Below are 22,894 nucleotides of genomic sequence, written 5' to 3' on the forward strand. Positions count from 1 at the left end.
TTCAGGTACTGTACAAGCCCGAGATTTCTGGCCGAATGGCCAAGTGGGCAGTCGAATTGGGAGAACATGAAATAAACTTTTCTTCACGCAGTGCGGTTAAGGGTCAAATACTTGCTGACTACCTAGCAGAAATACCTGCGGATGTCGAAGCGTCAGCAGAACATCAAGATCCGCCCGCACCTGTTCTATCACCATGGGAATTATACACCGATGGTGCGTGTAGCGCATCTGGCGCAGGCGCAGGTGTAATTTTGACAGGTCCAGGCGGTGAGGAACATACGTACGCACTGCGGTTTAATTTTGCTGTCACAAACAATGAAGCAGAGTATGAGGCTCTGCTAGCAGGTATGCGCATCGCGCATAAGTTAAATGTTAAAATCTTGCACGCTTACGTGGATTCAAAGCTAGTATGCAATCAAGTCTGCGGAGATTTCGAAGCGCACGACATTGCTATGCAGCAATATTTATCGCTTGTTCATAATCTCGCTGACCAGTTCGAGGCTTTTCAAATCTCGCACGTAATGCGGGGGCAAAATAAGAAGGCGGATGCGCTAAGCAAACTAGCTGCCTTGGCTTTTGATCATATGGGTAAGAAAATTCTAATAGAGGAACTCAACGCAAAATCTATTGTCATGATGCCTCTAGTGGCACCGGTTGAGGAATCAAGCCCAACGTGGATGACGCCCATCATCGCTTTTTTACGGGACGGCACTTCACCCGCGGACTCCTCTGATGCGAAGAAAGTCCGCACAAAGGACCCGCTTTATGCCCTTGAGGGTGACGTCTTGTATCGAAAAAACTATTTGGGACCGCATTTAAGGTGCATAGGTCCGAAAGAGGCAGAGGAAGTTATACGCGAGGTGCATGAGGGTGCATGCGCCCTTCATTCGGGACACAGGTCCATTGTGTCAAAAATCATGCGGTTAGGTTATTATTGGCCTACTATGTACGCAGACACGGCGCGTATTGTCAAGCAATGCGAATCATGCCAAATACATGCACCTATCAGCAGGGCACCTGCGCATCCAATGATACCGGTCTCCTCACCATGGCCATTCTGCAAATGGGCGATCGACATAGTCGGACCATTCCCCAAAGGCCAAGGTAATATTGCCATTCATTTGCTAAATATGCTACTTACGTCATTATCTTACGCATACTCTGCACACGCAGGAAATGTCAAATTCTTAATTGTTGCAATCGATTACTTCACGAAGTGGGTCGAAGCGAAACCGCTGGCAACAATTTCAGGGAAAAGAGTGCGGAATTTTGTATGGGAAGACATTGTCTGTCGATTCGGCATACCCAATGAAATTGTTAGTGATAACGGTACACAATTTGCCGGCGATCCTTTTCGCAGTTGGTGTGCGGAGCTTAATATTAAGCAAACTTTTACTTCAGTTGCGCATCCGCAGGAGAATGGCCAGTGCGAAGTTACCAACCGAGATATAGTTGCTGGAATCAAGGCAAGGTTGGGTCATGACCGCGTTAGTTGGGTGTATGAGCTTCCAAAGGTTTTATGGGCGCATAGAACCACACCCAAAGCAAGCACTGGTGAGACTCCGTTTAGTTTGGTTTATGGGTCAGAAGCTGTTGTACCCGCAGAGATTGGGGTACCAACGTTCCGCATACAAAACTTTGATGAGCAAAATAACTCTGAAGCTCTGCGGGAAAATCTTAATCTGCTTGAAGAACGCAGACTCTCTGCGGCTGTTAACGAAGCAAATAACAAGCAGAAAATCGCAAAGTATTACAATCAGCGTGTGCGTTCACGCACTTATAAGTGCGGTGATTTGGTTTGGCGCCAGAACGATGCAAGTCATGCGGAAGATACTGGGAAACTGGGACCTCGTTGGGAGGGCCCATACAGGGTAGCAAAAGCAAGCAACACCGGGGCATACCATCTAGAGACATTAGATGGCAAACCTGTGAAACGCACTTGGCATGCGACGTTATTGAAAAAATGTTACATGTAGCTAGATGGACTTGATCACTCCAATTTGTTTAGCACATTATTTTTTGTATTTTTCATCCTTTCGGATATGTCGCAGTTGTAATCATAATTAATGCCAAATAAAAATAATTACATGCGCATACTTTTGTTGTCCATTTATATTTTTTGTATGCGGTTCCTGCCTACTTAAGGGGTGTCCTCTAGCCCCCGTGCGGCAGAAGCCTGTTTGGTTACAAGGCTAGACAATAACGGCAGGCGAAGGGAATTGGTTTTCCCCTAGCCAAGCGCCACGCAGACTAGATGGCTGCAAAGTCGACTTTAAAAAAAAAAAATACAAGCATTGGTTTGCTTGTGCGTAATCGCTCTCGCATTGGTTTGCTTGAGGAACTCCTAAGCATAAAAACATTGGTTTGTTTTTAGTTGCGTTTGCTTACCATACAACTAATAGTGCACCTCTAGTACATGACAAAGCAATAGCGCAGTAGCTTTTGAGTCTAAATTATTAAAGGTAAGTTAAAATATTGGTTTATTTTACGCAGTACCATCCGCATACGCATAAGTTGTGGTTAACTATGCGCATGCGCATGCGGTTCATAATTTTTTTTTGATTCGCGATATATAAACAAGGACATCACGCATGCATAACAGACAAACATATATACACATCCAAATAAATTATTACATAAGTAATTGTTTCACATGCCTGCCCAACATGGGACTTAGGGCTCCAAAATACATTTACAATTACCTGCCTAAGATTAGGGCTTACGGCACAAACTACTCTAGTAATCCTCCTTCAAAAACCCATCAAGCGGCATCGTCGGGTCAGCCGCAAACGCATTGATCAAAGGGATAGGGATGGACTTGATTGCCTCTTCCGCCTCCAGCAGCGCCGCGGCCGTTCCCTCCTTTAATTTCTTTTGGACAATGTCGGGGAACGGTGGAGTTAGGCCGCATGCCTGGATCACTTCCCGCACAGCCTTGTTCACCTCATGGTCCTTGACCGCATCGACATAGGCATTAAACCGGTCGGACACGGGCTCGGAGTCCATCACTTTCTGCGCAATTGCGGGGAGTGCGGTGCGCAGCTTTGTCATATCTGCCTCGGCCAGCTCGCGGTTGGTAACCGCATCGTCCCTCTCCCTCGTCACCTTTTCCAACTCCAGCCTCACTCGCTCAGTTTCCCCCTTTGCCTGATCAACCGCACCCACAAGCTCTTGATTCTTTTTTCTTTCTTGAATCAAGAGGGTCTTGGTTTCGGCCGCAGTCAATTCAACAGCTTTGCGGGCCTCCTCAGCAGCGTCCCTGTCCTTCTTGACCTGATCTACACCCGCCTGCAGCAAACCCAACTCCACCTCTTTGCGCAGTGCAACATCGTATAGGCTGGAGGATCGACGGGCTTGATCCGCAAACATCCCAAAGAATACCAGCCCGTTCTGGACAAAGGCGTTGAGCGCCTGGTTAAACGGCAGCGCGGCCAGTTGCTCGCGGAACTCTGCTGGGAAGATTTGCTGCAAGAATGCAGATTGCTCCGCAGCATTTTCTGCGGAGGACTGGCAAAGTTGGCGGAGGTTGGCAACACGGAAGCTGCCTTGCGGAGGAGGTAATGTAGACTCAGACTCGACGGGTATCGCCTTGTCTTTGGATGTGGCAGTGGCCTCCAGCTCGGGGTTGACCCGCGGTGTTGTTGGCTGCGTCTCCTCCACATGCTCTGCAAAATACTCAGATTAGTACGCAGATTTTTCTACGCGGTATACATGCGAAAAAATAAACGCTCACCATTAATGGGGGGAGGTAGGTCTGCGGACCGCGGCTCGATGGCAACAAAATTGTCGTTGCGCATGTCCTCCAGCTGCTTAGGAGTCATCTTCTTCTTCTTCTGAGCCTCGGACGTCCCAGCCGCCTTGCGTTTATTGCCTGACTCCGCCGGCGTTTCCTCCACATGTTCGCTAGTAGCTGCCTGCTCTAGCTGTTTGTCCACATCCTGCTTGCGGAAAGAGATCCCAGCAATCTCCTCCGCGGTAAGCACCTTCTTCATCCTCATCTCTGCAAACAATAAACGCCTGCGTTAGAAAATATACAAAAATTTATGTAAGTACGCGTTTATGCTATTCCTACCCTTTCCATCGGGGCCAACTATGGCCGGCCGCACATCCTCCCAAGGCCAATACGCGGAGATCTTCCCCAACCGCAGCATAACATTACTATACGAACGGTGCACCAGTTGTGCGTTGACGCACTGCTTCAACAACTTTTTCTCCTCGTCATCCAACGCTGGCATCTTGTTCACATCTTTTTCTACCTTCTCGCACCAAATGAGCATCTGCGGGAAGCCAGTGCCTACTACGGTCTGGTCGACGAAGAAAAAAGTTTCTTTCCAACTTCCCGCATTCGATTTCGGGGTTTTTGTGAAATTTTGGCGTGCGAAGAAGGTGAACCAAGATTTATGGTGGCTGGCTAAGCGGAATAGGTGGCAAAAAACCTTCACCAATGGTACTGTGTTGAGTGCAACACACCACATCTCGAATAGAACGATTTTGCCTACAGCATACGGGTGCAATTGCCGTAGCCCTACTTTGAAATGATCTAGTACGCCTAAAAAGAAGTCGGAGGGTGGAACCCTAAAATTACCATGCTTAAAAGCATGTTCGTAGATCGCCACCTTATTCTCTGGTGGCTGATGGGCTCGCTGGCTAGGCAGTGGTGGTACCGGATTGTAACCCGCTAGAGGGGGGTATTGCTTAACTAAGTGGTCGATGTTTTTCTGGCCTATGTTGGACTCTACATTCTCTACGAAAGTTTCATTAGCTTTGGTCATTTTTAGATGAATGGAGAACGACTGACCTTTAAATGACGATCGGAATATGACGGAGTTGATCGGAATTGATAGGATTTGGAGGCGAGAGCGTATTTGGGAAGCTTGACACCGGAAAAGTGAAAATGTGTGTGATTTGGGGCTATTTATAGGCAAGATTGGGGGAGCGTGGGTTGGAATGGTGTGATCGTGGCCATACACGTGTAATGCAATCGACGGGTAGCATTTGCTGATCGCGCGTGGTGTCAGTTAAGAATGATTACAAACACGCGCGTGGTTCGCACGCGCCTGCGGCACTGTTACTTTATGTCTTGTCAGCCGAATGGGCTTCTGCGATTGTGACAGGCATCGAGGCGCACGCGAGGACATTAAATGCTCGTCGTCCTTTTGTTTTCTCTTTTTCGCTTAATAGTTTGATATCATATGACTTGCGTCATATAACATCAAACTGGGGGGACTTAATGATACCGCAGCCCGCATGCGCATGTAACATACACACGGGCATGCGCTATGGTGCGTATGCGGGGTGCTCTCATGCGTCATGCGGCATGCGGATCCGTATCTGGTCCCTTTACGGCGGTTGCTTAGCTAACAAGCAAATATCTTTTCCATAATTATATCCGTGATTCGGGGGAGATGGTTATGGAAACGATTATCACTATCCTATGACGGTTCTAGAATTAGGGTTTGCCTATAAATACAAACCCTAATCGTCGTTAGCAACATACCACGTTACATAGCCATCTTCTACCACACATCCTACGTAACTTACATCCTCTATCATCTTCTAAAGGTTAACAGGTTAGTTCTTTATTAACTGGTACCTACAACCTTGCTTGGGGCCTTCTGATCGACGGACGTCATCGAAGGTGGACTTAATCACTTGGCCACCCCGCCGACATCATCATGTCGGCCAGGGTTATTCACGGTAGCCGGACCGGAGAGCCACGTTCTAAGATCCTTAAACCCCTCCTTTACGTTGAGCAAGCATGTTAAGACCCCTCGGTTAAAATATGCATGATCAAATGAAGAACCACATGGAATCAGCTGCACATATAAGTTCTGAAAAGGATTATATCAACTTGTAGTACGAATTACACTTCTCATAACATGATGTATGGTCGTCGTAAGATGAGTTAAGGTACATGAAATTAGAAGTAGACTAAAAGATCTTGCCAAGCAGAAAAATAATCCGGGTCTAGATATCAATGTGAAAGCTGACATTAGAAAAAATAGAACAAATGAACTTAGTTTGATTAATTTTTACTCATCCTCTAATTAAAGAAGGACCATTATCGCATTTAATTACCTAAAAATTACCATCAATCCACACTTGTTAACCATAAAGTAATTCAAATAGACACTACAGAGAGACTTACATAGCCCACAATCATTCAAAAACATAAGTTTGAAAGGAAAACTAAAATAAAGCATGTAATATCAGACAAACATATGTAACGCGAATGGTGTGATCTTTAATAGCTCTCTTTCACTTGAGAACTAAACCGGTTCCGTTAAGTTTTTCATCCATCACTTTATCTATCTTTTCTTTCATCTCATTTGTGAAGTAATTTTTCCAATCTCCATCTTCAGCCTTTCTAAAATAAAGCTTGTTTTCCAACCCACCAACTTGAATACTTCCTGTTTTATTCACTTCTAAGTTGCTCATATTCTCAAAACTACATAACGTTGTCATTTTTTCAATAATTCCCGCTTTCTCTTCTTCTGCCAAAAAGGGTAACCCATGAACTCTGCAAGCCTCTTCGCATTGCTTGTAGGATCCTTTTTCAGATCTTCGTATTTCAATAGAAGAATTCTGTCCGGCCTTTCGAGACTTGCTTTCCAGTACCCTAAAACTGTGTGAACTTTTTAAAACACTATTGAAAGACACAGGGTTGTATACACTTTGGGTGTCTTTTTTGCACCAGCTTCTTGGAGCTTATGAAAGCTTATAGGAGCTTGAGTTTATGATATTAATAAACTTCGTTTGATAGACATAAAAAATAGAGCTTATGAAAATTATAAGATATTAAAAAATAATCTCCTTATAGTAGCTTATGAAAAAAAAGTAGAGCTTGTGAATTGAAAAATAAGCTCCAGCTAGTTTGCCGACCACTTGCAAAAAATAAAAAGCTCCATCTAACAGTTTAAAAAATAAGCTCCAGCTGCGGCTCTAGCCCATAAGTTCCAGCTCCATCTATAAGCTCAAGCTCAAGCTCAAGCTCCAGCTAGTTTCATCCAAACACACCATTTTGAAAAGATCATATACCATTGCAGTAAATGTTAAAGACTGAGCTTTCATGTATTAACGTGGTCCTTTGAAGTGTATTAGATGACTCAAGGTCAAAGATACTTACCAAGTATATATTGGAATACATATATGATGTCTAATTGCATGATATGAGATAACCAACTTTGAGCTTTTGATGTGATTTGTATATCAGATAGCTAAGCTATTGTAGGTTTTAAATTTACCATTAAATTCTCACTTGGTGTTTTATATAACCAAATTCCAAAAATCATGATTTGAGGTAATTCTATCTCTTATCTGGTCAAAACTGATCCCAGTGGCAAGGGACATGGCTAAATTTTGACCAGTTGACTTTTTGCTGATGTGTTAATGTGGCCCTTATAAGTTAGGTCATCACAGGGTGTTGGGCATACTTAGTTTATCTTATAACCCGTACCCAAAAAAACAGAGCATCTTTTTTTACATGTTTTTAATCTTATGGACTATTCAAATTGCTTGCTGCTTGAATTACACTTAACAGACAAAATGGAGGCAAGAGCAAAAAGCTAAAGAGCTTGCACTTGCAAATGTCGAAGAAGAAAGGCGACTCAAAGAAGCAACAGAGGCAAATAACAAAAGAAAGCAAGAAGCTTTACGTTCCAAAATCGAGCTCGATTTCCAACGTCATAAAGATGACTTTCAAAGACTCGAACAAGAACTTTCACGTCTCAAAACGTCTACTAATAATTTAGATAATAGCCAGTCAACTAATCGGTCAACATCACAGGTTCCAAATGGTGGGTCCCTCCCAACTATTGCAAGGCTACTTAATGAACTAGATGATCTTGATGAAACAGAAGGTGGGGTCGATCGCGAATGCATAATTTGCTAGAAAGATGAAGTTTCTGTTGTGTTCTTGCCTTGTGCACATCAAGTTATTTGTGCTAGTTGCAATGATGAGTATGGAACCGGGACCCGGGGACGGGCTACATGTCCAGTTTGCAGTGTGGTTATCGAACAGAGGATTCGTGTTTTTGGCGCGAGCTCGTAAGTTACAAAATTATATAATGGCAGATACATTAAAGATGGACTTATATTATACAGAATGGTTTGTTATTGTGTTGTGTCTTTGAGTGTTTTGTTTGATCAAGCTGTGGTTAAAGCAGCAGTGTTGCTGAATGTGTGAATGTCTATAAATAAGCTGCAAAGCATGTTTGGGAAACCGGCTTGTCCTTTTACTTGGTACAATGAATCGCCATTTCTAGTGTGCTTTTTCGTTCAAGTAAAAATTAATGTGATTGGGTTGGTCAGGTAATGGGTCAAAATGGGTCGGGCCGGGTCGGGTTGACATGGTCACATGGACGATGAGATCTGTTAGACATTCTCATGTTTCATACAACTCAGATCCTCTAAATATAGTTTGACAAAACTCATTTGAATATTACCAACTGAATAAAACAACACCATAATCAAATTTTATTAACCACAATTTATCACACTCCACTCTTTAACAAACAACTCACAGAGAGACATACATACTCCTCAATTATTCAATAACATAACATAACTTTGAAATGAAAACTAAAATTAAAGCATATAATATCAAGCATATGTAACAAGGCCAGTGTGATATTTAACAGCGCGTTCTACTTTACTTGAGAATTAAACCAGTTCCATTAAGTTTTTCATCAATTAATTTGTCTATCTTTTCTTTCATCTCATTTGTAAAGTAGGTTCTCCAATCTCCATCTTCGGCCTTTCTAAAATAATGTTTGTTTTCCAACCCGCCGACTCTAATACTTCCCGTTTTATTCACTTCTAAGTTGCTCATATTCTCAAAACTACATAACGTTGTAATTTTTTCAATAACGCCCGCTTTCTCTTCTTCAGTCGAAAAGGGGTAACCCATGAACTCTGCAAGCTTCTTCGCATTGCTTGTCGGATCCTTTTTCAGATCTTCGTATTTCAATAAAAGAATTCTGTCTGGCCTTTCAAGACTTGCTTTCCAGTACCCTATAATATGATCCCAATAAGGTCCATACCCCGAAATGCCTTGACAGAACTCTTCAAACGCTTCCTCAAATGGTGCATCTTCATTGGCTACGTTAAATACTTTCCTAAGGAAATGATAATGAGAAACTATGACGTCTTTGGTGTTGCGATACACGTAAACTATCTTGCAGTTTGAAGCTATAACTGATTTGGGCAACGAAGGGTAAGGAAGGTGTGTGGCCACAAGTGGTAGGCTTGAATTTTTACGATTGTCATCAACTATGTCAAGCTCATATTCTAGGGATGGAACACATTCATGAGCATTTTTTGTGAGCAAAGGAGTAGTGGAATCATCAAACTTTTGTCGGGTTACTATGGCGAAAGCCAAGGACTTGACCCAAGTTGTGCCGGTTTTGGTGGAAGTACATAGAAATATATCGGTTGGCTCAGCTTTGAAGCTTTGTTGAGCTAGATGTGCTCCCACAACTAACTCTTGGAGTGTCCAAAAGTCTTGATACTTGTAAAAGGTTATCTTTCCTTTGGACCAACTACAAGTGTGCTGAGGAAGTGTTTTCAACATCTCTTCCATTATGGTTGGATAGAATGATATAACAAGTTAATTTTGGTTTTTGTAGTGAGGATTGTGAATTCAGTGACTAAACTAAGTCTATATTTAAAGATATATGGGTGCAGATACTATGCTTAACGTTTACTGTATTTAAATTATTAGATGAGATACTTACATTATTTGATCAAAAGATATGGATCATTGGTAGGTATTTTAATTATTAGATGAGATACATACATTATTTGATCAAAAGATATGAATCATTGGTAGATAGTCGCACGTTAACATCTAATAATATATAATACTCCGTACTATTTTTTGTAATTAGGAAAATAATACATGCTTTACTACTCTATCTATAGTAGCAGTGGCGAAACTAGTATTTACAGATTCCACCACTCCTTTGCTATAATAGTAGCATCTTCCTAAAAAAATATTTTATCAAACTTTTGTTGTTTGCTTAATATTAAATTTGGATCCAGTCTAATTAGTAGGCGCACGAGGATCGTGCATGAACATGAGATGTGCTAGCTAGATAGCCAAGATATGTCAGGAGGACGCGTAAAGGAAGGGTCGGTCCTGAGAGTTTTGTTGCCCGGTGCGATATGACACTAAGATGCCCCTATTAAGATATATAAACTTACTACATGTAGTGTTTGAAACGTTAGTTTATATTGCTCATTCTCACATTAATTTCTTAACAAATACTCCGTACAGTAAAGTGTAACACTTTGAAGAGACAAACTAAATTTAAAAATCATAATGATAATGATAATTCATATTATAAGTCAAGTGTGAGATCGATATATTCAAAAATTAATTCTAATATCAAAACTAAGTTCTTTTCTAATCGGAATAGTGTGACTTGATGATAGAAAAAGATTAGATTTCAAAAATATGATTTAACTTTTTACTAAATTATCAAAACTAAGTTCTTTTCTAATTTTTACTTAATGAATCATAATCATCAAGTTAAAAATTCAACAAAAGTATATGTAACAACAGATTATGAGGTCTACGAAAACGGCATACAATGTCCATATGAGCAATTTGATGAGATAACAAACGATCGTTTCGTTTACTGAGGTTGAAGACAATTAAGTCGGAGGATAACAACCGTCAATTTTCTTCAAATAGCTAGGTTTTACAGCTTTTTTTGTTGATCCAGTTGTTATCGATTAATATATAAAATTTATATCGTCTTGTCCGGAAAATCGTGACGAATTCATTGAAGATAGCGACGTCGCATAAGATGAAGACCAAAGAAATTAGGGTTTATGTTTAGCGACTTCCCTTACACCGTCAAAAACAAAAGAAATTAGGGTTTATGTTTAGCGACTTCAATCACCTCCATGGCTTCTCATCCCTGCTTGATTTCTTCTCTTCAGCGACATCCAGATGAAGACCAAAATCACCACCGCCATCTTCATTGGTTCATCATAATCCTTCCCTTTTCTTTTAATTTATTCTTAAATGTTTGATTCCAATATTTTCCTTTTCTTTTAATTTCTTCTTAAATGTTTGATTCCAATATTAAATTAGTTGTGTAGCTGATATTTTGGTATTATTTTTTGTTGGTTTCCCGATTGAAAGAAATTAGGGTTCGTGAATGACGACGGAACGTCCCCAAAACCGTCCCCAACACCCTCGCCATCTTCCACATAATCATTTCAAAACTTTGGCCATAAGGTACACATTTGCTTTCAATCTTTCATAATGATTTGATTGGTTGATTTATTAGGAATTTAGATATTGAAACTAATTGAGCATTATATTAATGTAACCGTGTGTTATCTAAGACCTTTTTGAATAGTTATGCGAAAGATATCATCAAACATCAACATTCAGCATGGTTTATTGCCATCCTTTAAGGGCGGGAATCCTTCTAGACAAGTTCGTCTTCCATCTCTCTCCATATGTTTTTAGTATGTTCAATTATACGACGTATGTAAAAAAATATGAAACATAATCTTTTTTATATTACCGGTGTGTTACAGGCTTTTAATGCTAGTGTGAAATTAATGGGTGCTACAAGCCACTTTGTGACAGAGGAACTTGATGATGGGCCAATCATTAAACAAATGGTAAGCTTCTAGTTATAACTACTTTTCCTATCTTTTCACTAAATTTTTCTACCCACTTGACCATATAGAGATTAAATATATCCCAAAACAATCGATTCTCGAATATATGGATCGAAATTGCCACCTTTAGTTTTTTTGACAAAATTGTATTCCAAGTAACCGAGAGATTACTTGAGGTGATGACCGAAAAATTTAAATGGCTAAAGTTTCTTTTTTGACTTCACTTGATAAAACTAAGCACCAACGTATTGAGGACTTAGGAAAACTTTGATTTTGATTATGACTTTTCAGGTTGAAAGAGTGTCACACAAGGATAATATGCTCGGTTTTGTGCAGAAATCGGAAAATCTTGAGAAACAATGCCTTTTGAAAGCATTAAAATCCTACTGTGACTTGCATGTTCTACCATATGAAGAGAACATGACGGTTGTCTCTTGATGTAAAGAAAAAAGGTAAGTTGAAAGTTTGTAAGACCTTATTACTTAATTAATTTCGATTCTTGTTTATTTCATGTTACATTTGAAACATTTTGTATTTCAAATTTCTATATATTCACATTCAGAGCTTCATAATTATATGCTTTTTTTTTTATATACACACACTGATGGTTCAAACTTAGTTCCATAGATCTTTTAGTAAAGAATATTGGTATGCTTATTGGGAAGTAGTACAAATTATAGCTATAACGGAAAAACATAATGTAAAGACTCAACTCGTCATTATACCTGTCATTATACCGACCCAGAAATTTTTTCTTTAGTACAACATTAATATTAATGACACCACACCACAATTTATGTTTTCAAAGCACTAACAATGCCCGAGAAGTTAAGCAACATTAATTTAATCAATACATAAGTCTAGGTGTAAAAATGAGCAAACAACCCAAGACCCGTTCAACATAACCAAAAACAATTTCGACCCAAAGCGTTTAAATTCCAATATAAGACCGAACATGGTGATTGGGTTTGCACTACCCAATCCTAAGTCACATCCAAAAGCAAAGTCTTCTAAAACATCACGTGGTAGTCCACTAATTCCCGTACTTACCCTTGCCACCTCCACCTTGCGAACCTATAAAAAAATATAAACAACGAGAGAGTAAGCTATAAAGCTTAGTGAATGTAAATATACTATATACATACATATGCATAAAATGAATACGTATCACCGACACAAGTAATAAACATATATCTCATCCATGCATAACTAAGCAAGTGAATCCGAAACCACACGCGATTCACTACCTTCACCTCAACGACAATAGGTTGGCCGAAACCACACGCGCCCTAGTGAATCCAAAACCACACGAGATTCATTACCCTAAGTCATAACAACAACAACGAGAAGGTTCGAAACCACACGTGACATTGTGAATCCGAAACCACACGCGATTCACTTCCCCAATTCCTCAACAACATCAACAGGGTTGGCTTACTCACGCCAATGTGAATTTGAAAACACCCGATATTCACTACCCTAAGGGTGGTAACCCAAAACGCACAAACGTGCTGTCACACTCCCAAATAGGGCCTGGGATTTTTGTGACTAATTATATCAAATCACAGTTGTATAAACGAGAACGACTCTATATGAGACGTTTTATTGAGTTTTGCAGCGGAAGATAAATAGATTACATTGTATTTAGAGTATTAAACGTTTTTAAATGAATTGGTAACTAATGCATGAAGACTCCAAGCATGGCAAGAAATCATCATTAAAGCAGCCGATATACAGCGGAAGCAATATTTAAGTACATGAGAATAAACATGCTTAAAAAGTCAACACGAGGTTGAGTGAGTTCATAGGTTTGTCATAAATAATGATTTCAGTAATAGATCACAAGATTTAATAAAAGACGATATATCATGTATATCAAAAGTATGCCATGAGCGTATAATATCAAAACTAAACGATTTTACCCCAAGACAATACATATGTAATTTTCGAGATCATTATTATACCACCAATTGACCTGAGGTCAACAGTGCAGGACGTTAATCCCAATAGCGCTATTTATAATAATTCCGTTTGCCACTTTATCATCTAGCAATTAATGATATTACAAAGCAAAGATTTGTATGTTTCAAATGAACACAATAAAAATACTCATGTTGGTCGCACAATAAGTTTGTACTTGTGTCTATCAGATATAAAAATAGTGCATGTATTCTCAGCCCAAAAATATATAAAAAGGGAGCAAATGAAAACTCACAATACGATACGATAGTTTGTAGTAAATATACATATGATGGCCCTGAGCAAGTGCAGAGTTGAGTTGACCTCGGATTCATGAATCTATATCAAGTATATATATTAACACATATACTCATAATCGAATAAGTTTATATATATATATTTTAGTTGTTATATATTTCTATATATATACTTATATATATATATATATATATATATATATATATATATTATATATATATATATATATATATATATATATATATATATATATATATATATATATATATATATATATTCTACATATAAGTATTTATTTGATAAAATGATATTAATAATGATAATGAATAAAGAGTTGTATTATTTTATAATAACAATAATAATACTAGTAGTAAAAATGATAATAATCATTAAAAAAAATAATAATAATAGTAATAGTAAAAATGAAAGTTCTTATAATACTAATAATAGAAATAATTAAAATGTTATATGTTATCAATAGTAATGATATTAGTAATTTTTGTAATATCCATAATAATAATAATCGTAGTAGTAGTAATAATAATACTTAGAAATGATAGTTTTAATATAAATGTTAATTTTTATAATAATGATACTACTAATAATATTCTTAATGATAATATTAGATATATTGATAGATTTAAAAATAATGTTACTTTTATTAATAACGATAATAATAATGATATAATAATAATGCTTATAATAATAATAATAATAATAATAATAATAATAATAATAATAATAATAACAATAATAATAACAATAGTTTTTAAATAACATGAAAGGTTTAATAATAATGATAATGAAAATAATTTTGATAATAATACTTAATACTTAATAATAATAATAATAATAATAATAATAATAATAATAATAATAATAATAATAATAATAATAATAATAATAATAATAATAATGATAATGCTAGTAATTATAATAATATTGGTGATAATAATAATAATTATAATTATAATAATAAATGGTAACTAATATTTGTATTAGTAATAATAATAATAATAATAATAATAATAATAATAATAATAATAATAATAATAATAATAAAGATAATAATAATAATAATAATAATAATAATAATAATAATAATAATAATAATAATAATAATAATAATAATAATAATAATAATAATAATTACTACCTCAAGAAAAAGGGCTTAAAAAAATAAACGCCATTGCTCGGGCTCGAACCCGTGACCTCTCGAATACCCGCTAATACCCTTAACCATGGAACCATTTCTATTTATCTGTTTTATATCTCTTCCCGAATATATATAACCCATATGAATTTATTTCCTTCTTCTTCAAAATTTCGATCAGCCAGAAATTTATGAATCATACTAATCGAATTAATTACTAGATTTGTAAATTAATACAGAACCAGCTATATTCATTTTGATGGATTGAAGAAAGAAAAAAAATATAACATACAGCAGCAGCAGAAGTGATGAACGAACCAAGTATGAAACTCAAACGTCAATTTCGAATTCTAGGCTGTTTTAGATCCAAATTTCTACACGAATTAGGTTGTAAATCCTTCCTAGAATCTTTATGAATCATCAATTGATCCAGAAACAATTAAACCAACTCGAATTTCATGAAGAACATCACAGTTGACTTTTTTTTTAAAGTTTGACTTCGAAATTCGAAATTAATAGGAGAAATTGGGACTTGAAAACTTACAGAAAGTTCGACTAGATGAATCCTAACATGTCTGCATTTATAGATTTTGAAACTTCATTTGAAATCGAGCGTTTGAATGTTTGAACAAGAATAGAGTATCGAGCTTCTGTTTATTTTTTTATTCAGATAAATACAGAAGTAAATGATAATTGATAATGTGAGATTAACTGGTTTATATAAAAAAATATGAGATTGATTGATACTTCTTGTGTGGATGTCGACTGGAACCCATGATCACAGACAAAAACAGAAAAAAAATAAAGCAGATAATAAAAAAAATTAAAAGTTGAATACGTAATTGCTTTATATAAAATATATAAAAAAATAAATACAGAAGATATGGAAATCACGATGATAAAAAAATATAAAATAAAAAAAATTAATAACCTAATTTAGGTATTTGTCGTCTTTTTCTTTTTAATTATTATTATTAAATAAATAAATTAATAATAATAATACTAATAATAATTAATAATAATAATTATATTAATAATAATTATAATGATAATAATAATAATGATAATAGATAAAGATAAGAATAATAAATATGATATCACTAATACTAATAGTAACAATACTAAATATAATGATAATAATGTAAATGATTTTAATAATAATAATAATAATAATAATAATAATAATAATAATAATAATAATAATAATAATAATAATATTTTTTTATAATAATGATATTAATAATAATATTTTTAATCATAATGACAATATTGATATGATAATTGTAAATGATAATAATAGTACAAATAATAATAATACAAATAATAACAAATAATAATAATGATGATATTACTAATACTAACAATAATGATAATAATATTAGTATGATAATACTATTAATAATAATAATGATAATAATATAAATTATGTTAATGATATTAATAATCATATGAATAGTAAAAATAATAATATCATAATAACAATACTGATAATAAAGATATGAATTATTGATATATTGTTTTAAAAAATAATAATAATAATAATAATAATAATAATAATAATAATAATAATAATAATAATAATAATAATAATAATAATAATAATAATATTAATATAACAAATTAATGCATAATAAATAATTGTTCGTGAATCGTCAGAATTTATTCGAAGTTAAATGAAATCATGTACAGGTTTTGTTTAAATTTTATCGGAAATTTTTGGGTTATCACAGTACCTACCCGTTAAAAGAAATTTCGTCCCGAAATTTAGTTGTTGCCATCAGTCGGCGTTGTTTGTAAATATATGAGGATATTTTCGTTTTATTTGGTTTTCACGTTCCCAGGTATACTCGGGGCCTTGCGTGAATTCCAACGGATAGATTATTGTTCTGTTTCTAGCGTTAAATCTTACGATCCATAAATTCTATGAAGTGCATTTTATTATTAATGCAGAGGTTATCTAAAGGATTTAACAAGAGTGTCATTGATTAGGTTTTCTCAGAAAGAGATGATGACGCTATACAAGCATTTCTATACACATGAAATGTGTTATGAATAATAGTGAGCTTATTTAAACCTTGAGCGTTTATGTCACAATATTAGGGTAGACAAAATAGAGAGGAGTTCGTGAAAATCACGGTCATGAAATTTGATAGAGATCGTCATTGTTTACAACAAGAATGATGAATATGAGTTGAAAAATAGAGTTTTATCACCGTTGAGTAATATGAATAAAACGATTTGATTATAGGAAGAGTATAAGCGAAGCTATCACAAAAGAGTGAAATGAGGAAATTAAATGTTCGTCTTAACTTTTGACATAGTTAAAGTTGATTTCCGAAATTGAAGGAATTAAAGAAAATCTTTATAATCTTTATAAGATTTGATTCTCCGGTAATTAAGGAATTTTGAGATTTTCTTTGATTAAATGCGGTAAATTACCTTGATTGCTGTGTCTGGAATTTTGCTATAAATTAGCTTCTTCCATTTTATTATCTTCAACACTTCTATACTTTCTTTCTCGATTCATACTTTTAAAAGATTGTGAAAATGCTCAATCCAGTTCTTGTTCTTGGCCTTATATTGGTTATCGCCACAATCATCCTTCTTTTACAACTCCCACCAGAGGAGTCTGTTTACTTCTACTATGCTCTAGGGATTATAGTGTTTATTATTCTCCCGTGTCTTTATATTGCTATACGCATTGATATACATAGTTTGTAATTTATGTGTTCTTGTAGGGCTTTATATTTTCCCTTATATGTCGGAGATCTATGCTCTTGTTTTCTCTTCTCGACTTTAAGTAAAGCGAATAATGGTAAAGAATTTGTAGGTATGAAGTTTCGAATAGACCTGTTGTTCTAAGTAGAAAGGAACGTAATATCACAATTTGATTTGTTAAATTACCAAAATTACTGAGGATAGAACTATCAAGAATATATTTTCTTGATATGTTCAGAGGTTAAGTAGAACGTAAGAATCGTGTAACATGGCAAATGATGATTGTAAAGTCTATGAATCATCATATTCTATTAAAAATTTAGCATGATTTACTGTAATATAATCACGTTGGCCTGATGTTATTATATTATACTAACTCATGCTTCAATTCCCAACACTTCCCCAAAAACCATTCATAATTTAAACTTGAATTTTACAGAATATAGAAACTAAAACAGTTTCCTTTATGATGTAATAAAGATATCACAAAGAGATCCTTAATTTCGGACAAGAATAGTTATGAAGATATCTTTAGAAATATCGAGGATATTTATAACAAAAGATATGATGATATCTAAGAATTTCTAAGATATGAATAATGTAGAAAATACTTCCGTAAGGATTTAAGATAAGTAAGGAGCAAGGTATTTGCTAAGGATTTCAGCAGATATTGAATCATCTGGATTCTTTGAATATAGGTTTAGTCCTTGTGATTTATCCACAGTCTCCTTCATAGTTTGCTCAATCTGTTTTTCAGTTCTAAATTTTCTTTTGAGCTTTTCCAACACATAATTCTTTATTATCAAGCTTCTGGTCATTAAGACCATCTACTGCTTTTGCTGCTTCATCAGCATTATTAGGGTTAACGAATCTGAATCGTTGGCTATATTTCTAAGGTGTTTTCAAGGATTTTGAATTTGATCGTTGAACGCAGGATGTAACCTGTCAACGGATCTAACGGTTGATGAAGAAATGTTGTAAATTTCAAAAGTAATGAATGGTAATTTCGGTGGTTTGATGTGATAATTCATTGCAGAATACGAATGAATATAATTCATGAATGTAGTAATCTTTAGGAAGATAACACCTGCTAAAGCTTTACTTGAATTCTGATATGTCAAAATCAGAATATGTAATTGAATTTGTATGAAAATGATTGTTCTTTAGTGTGCGGATACATATATTGGTGGATGTAAGTAGTACAGTTACTAATTATTGAATCAGAATTTGAAGAATGTACAATGTAACATATTAATGTGAGATATAAATACTTCTCGGGTATTACCTACCCGTTAAAATATTTTCACAATTAACAGTTTGTACAAAAGAATTTTTAATTACCATCTTTATGAAGATATACGTTCATATATGTATTCATTAGATATAATACAGATTTAATAAGTTAATATAATATTAAACTCATTTGATTTGCGGTTGGAACGAGAATAAATAATCTTCAAAACTTGAGAGATTACATAATCGTCGCAGAAGATTTCTTTAATGAAGTTATGAATCAATACTTCATCGTTCATTGTTATTGATATACCTCGGTATATGATGTTGTTGCTCGTGGAATTTTTGTGAAATTTGCAAGGCACGAATGATGTTTTCTAGAAAGTTTCGAGTACATCAAAAATGGAATTATACAATCAATCATGTATTTGAATAATACACTTGGTTTATTATGAAATGAAGTTTATTGTGTTGAAGCAGTGATTAGCGATTGTTAAGTTATTAACGAAGGATTTACATCATAGCATATTAGTGATATGAATTAACCGAGTAGTATTTACTAGTTAAGATTCACACGTAATAGCTTAGTACAAAAAGATTTATTATTATTCCAAACCGTATATATATAAAGTATACATATATAATTTTTCAGGAAGAATGAGTCAATACATCTTAACTCATTATTACTAATATTCCTTGATATCTATGGGGCGTATGATGTTGATGTTTGAGGTACTGAGTGGGATGCGGATGTTCTTGTTGGTGAAGCTGATGCTATTGGTATTGCTTGTGGTGTTGGTGATGTTGGTGGTACTGGTGGTCCTGGTTATGGTGTTGGTGCTGCTGATGCTTGTAGATATTGCACCTTGTTCTCCAGAGCCACTATTCGAGCGCGAAGCTCGTTGACTTCTTCCCTTACTCCGGGATGATTGGCGGTTGGAACAAGGGGATAAATAAGATCTAAAATCTTCGATATTATATAATCGTGATGGGATACCCTGGAAAGAAAAGAGTAAATGGTGTCCCGAACTGGTTCGCTGGTAAGTGCTTCAGGTTTTTCTCCAAGTGGTAAATTCGGTTGGTGGAAGGGATCTCCTTCTTCTCGCCTCCATTGATTGAGTCGGCTACGAACCCATTGTGACGACTCGGAAATTTCCGACCAAATTTAAACTTGATCTTTATATGATTTCGACACAATAAGCAAAGTCTGTAATGTTGAGCCTCAAAATTTTTGAACTATCTTTCATGAATGCATTTGACCTTGACTACTCCCGACGATTCACGAACAATTGTGTGTATATATATATATATATATATATATATAATATTTTGAATAAATAAAATACACTTTAATCAATTAGAATTAAAAATGTAAAATAATAAATAGAATAATTAAGTACTATTAACATAATTATATATAAATATGTACATGATATTATTATGAATCTATATGTATATATATTTTTTCTATTAATAATTTTTATTATATGGTAATATATATAAAATATATAAATATTCAATATTTAATAAAGGTTATCATATTATATACGATTAATAAATATTAAATATTACATAATTAAAAATATATATTACAAGTCAAGAATATAGTTGTCATAATAACTTTCATTATTAATTATTAATACAATACTAATATCAATATCAATATTAGTTTTATGCATATATTATAATTATAATTTAAATATTATCAGTTATTATAATTGTTATTATTATTATGTAGTAGTATTATAATTATTGTTAGTATAATTATTATTAAGAATTATAAATATTATGATTATTATTGTTATCATTGTTAATATCACTATTATATTATAATAAGTAGTAAAATTTTGATTAAGATTATTATTTTTTTTAAAATTACCAGTATCATTAAAATCATTATTATTATAAATATTCTTAGAAAGTAATAAAATTTATTATTTGTATCATTAATAATATTATTATTATCATTCTTATTAATGATTATTACAAAACTTATTAAAAATTATCATTTTGGTTATTATTAATATCATCATATGATTATCATTATTTTTTTTTAAATTTATTATTATAAATATCTTATTATTAATAATTAATGTAATTATTATTAATTAGTATTAATATTATTAATAATGTATTTATTAGTTATTAAAAATTAAGTACATAAATTATATAGAGAAAAAGGTACATAATCTGTTTTCAATCCACATCCAAACTGTGTATAATCTTGTTTCTATCCTCAATTTGTTTCATATCATTTTCATTCGTACAGATTTGTTAATCGACTTTTATTTTAATCTTCTTCCTAATCAAGCGAATATCCTGTCGACCATAATCCATTATATAATCGATCACATTCAGTGTTAACTGATACCTTTTGACGTCACTTTATCAACTACTAGTTACCATTATTTCTTACAGATTTTTAAGTGCTCGAAATTTATCAAAAAAGATCAAGAACACAGCGACTGCCCTGTTCTTGTTATATTTTTTTAAAGCTCGAATTTGAAACAAATTTCAAAATGTATAAACGTAATGTTGTTAGGAATCATGTACTCAAGCTATCTGTAAAGTTACAGCTTCCAATTTTTCCAATTCAATTCGAATTTCTGAGTTAAAGTGTAATTCTAAAAAAGTCAAACTTTTGTTCATCGTAAAATTCGAGATCAATTTGGTGTTTTAGTTTCAATTGAGACTACAGTAAGTTGCTAATGATAATTTTTGACCTTTTTCAAGAAGGAATCATGGTCTGTAACGACCTCTAAGTTCGAGTTTGATTTTAAGTTCAAACTGAAAGGGCCCGTTCATATACATTATAAACGATTTACAATAGTTGATTACATCGCGAGGTACTTGACCTCTATATGATACATTTTACAAACATTGCATTCGTTTTTAAAAGACAAACTTTCATTACATCGAAAGTTGACAGGCATGCATCACATTTCATAATATATCCAACTATCAACGACTTAATAATAATCTTGATGAACTCAACGACTCAAATGCAACGTCTTTTGAAATATGTCATGAATGACTCCAAGTAATATCTCTAAAATGAGAAAATGCACAGCGGAAGATTTCTTTTATACCTGAGAATAAACATGCTTTAAAGTGTCAACCAAAAGGTTGGTGAGTTCATTAGTTTATCATAATCAATCATTTTCATCATTTTAATAGACCACAAGAATTTCATTTCCAGTTCTCATAAATATACGTCCCATGCATAGAGACAAAAATATCATTCATATAGTGAACACCTGGTGACCGACATTAACAAGATGCATATAAGAATATCCCCTATCATTCCGGGAAATCATTCGGACATGATATAAAACGAATTCGAAGTACTAAAGCATCCGGTACTTTGGATGGGGTTCGTTAGGCCCAATAGATCTATCTTTAGGATTCACGTCAATTAGTAGATCGGTTTACTAATTCTTAGGTTACCAAGCAAAAGGGGCATATTCGGCTTCGAACATTCACCCATATAATGTAGTTTCAATTACTTGTGTCTATTTCGTAAAACATTTATAAAGATTGCGCATGTATTCTCAGCCCAAAAATATAAAAGGTAAAAAGGCAAATGAAACTCACCATACTGTATTTTGTAGTAAAAATACATATGACTATTTTGAACAATGCAGGGTTGACCTTGGATTCACGAACCTATATCATTTGTATATATATTAACACACATAATTGGAATTGAACAAATATATATATTATATCCTTAAATTATATATTATGTATATATTTATCTGATTAATATTATATTAGGAAGACCTAATTTATTATATATGAATATTTATATAAAATTTGATAATATTATTAATACATACTTATATGTAATATAAATATACTCTCACTTGTATATTATTCACTTGTCATAAAATTAACAATGATAATAAAATAAAATAATTTTTAATAAAA

At 34.1% G+C, this 22,894-nt stretch overlaps 2 protein-coding genes across 2 annotated transcripts; both read right to left on the reverse strand.

Moving 5' to 3' along the window:
• Window positions 1-2,683: 2,683 nt before the first annotated feature.
• On the reverse strand, window positions 2,684-6,465 carry LOC139860405 (uncharacterized). Its single transcript, XM_071849167.1, has 3 exons — window positions 6,276-6,465; window positions 3,734-4,000; window positions 2,684-3,665 (listed from the first exon to the last, which is right to left on the reverse strand). The coding sequence occupies exons 1-3, from the start codon at window positions 6,463-6,465 to the stop codon at window positions 2,737-2,739; spliced, it is 1,386 nt and encodes a 461-aa protein (XP_071705268.1). The 3' UTR covers window positions 2,684-2,736.
• A 2,001-nt stretch (window positions 6,466-8,466) lies between these two features.
• LOC139858308 (flavonol sulfotransferase-like) lies at window positions 8,467-9,618 on the reverse strand. The gene has a single exon (XM_071847162.1). The coding sequence runs from the start codon at window positions 9,578-9,580 to the stop codon at window positions 8,651-8,653; it is 930 nt and encodes a 309-aa protein (XP_071703263.1). The 5' UTR covers window positions 9,581-9,618; the 3' UTR covers window positions 8,467-8,650.
• Window positions 9,619-22,894: the final 13,276 nt, after the last annotated feature.

The sequence above is a fragment of the Rutidosis leptorrhynchoides genome, chromosome 7 (genome assembly GCF_046630445.1).
Source record: "Rutidosis leptorrhynchoides isolate AG116_Rl617_1_P2 chromosome 7, CSIRO_AGI_Rlap_v1, whole genome shotgun sequence".
NCBI classification, from domain to species: Eukaryota; Viridiplantae; Streptophyta; class Magnoliopsida; order Asterales; family Asteraceae; genus Rutidosis; species Rutidosis leptorrhynchoides.

Coding starts and splice junctions, on each gene's coding strand:
- LOC139858308 (XM_071847162.1), bottom strand. CDS start 9,580: ATGGAAGAGATGTTGAAAACACTTCCTCAGCACACTTGTAGTTGGTCC.
- LOC139860405 (XM_071849167.1), bottom strand. CDS start 6,465: ATGACAACGTTATGTAGTTTTGAGAATATGAGCAACTTAGAAGTGAAT. Junction 4,001..6,275: donor TGAAAAACTTAACGGAACCG/GTTTAGTTCTCA, acceptor TATTGTTTGCAG/AGATGAGGATGAAGAAGGTG. Junction 3,666..3,733: donor CCTACCTCCCCCCATTAATG/GTGAGCGTTTAT, acceptor AGTATTTTGCAG/AGCATGTGGAGGAGACGCAG.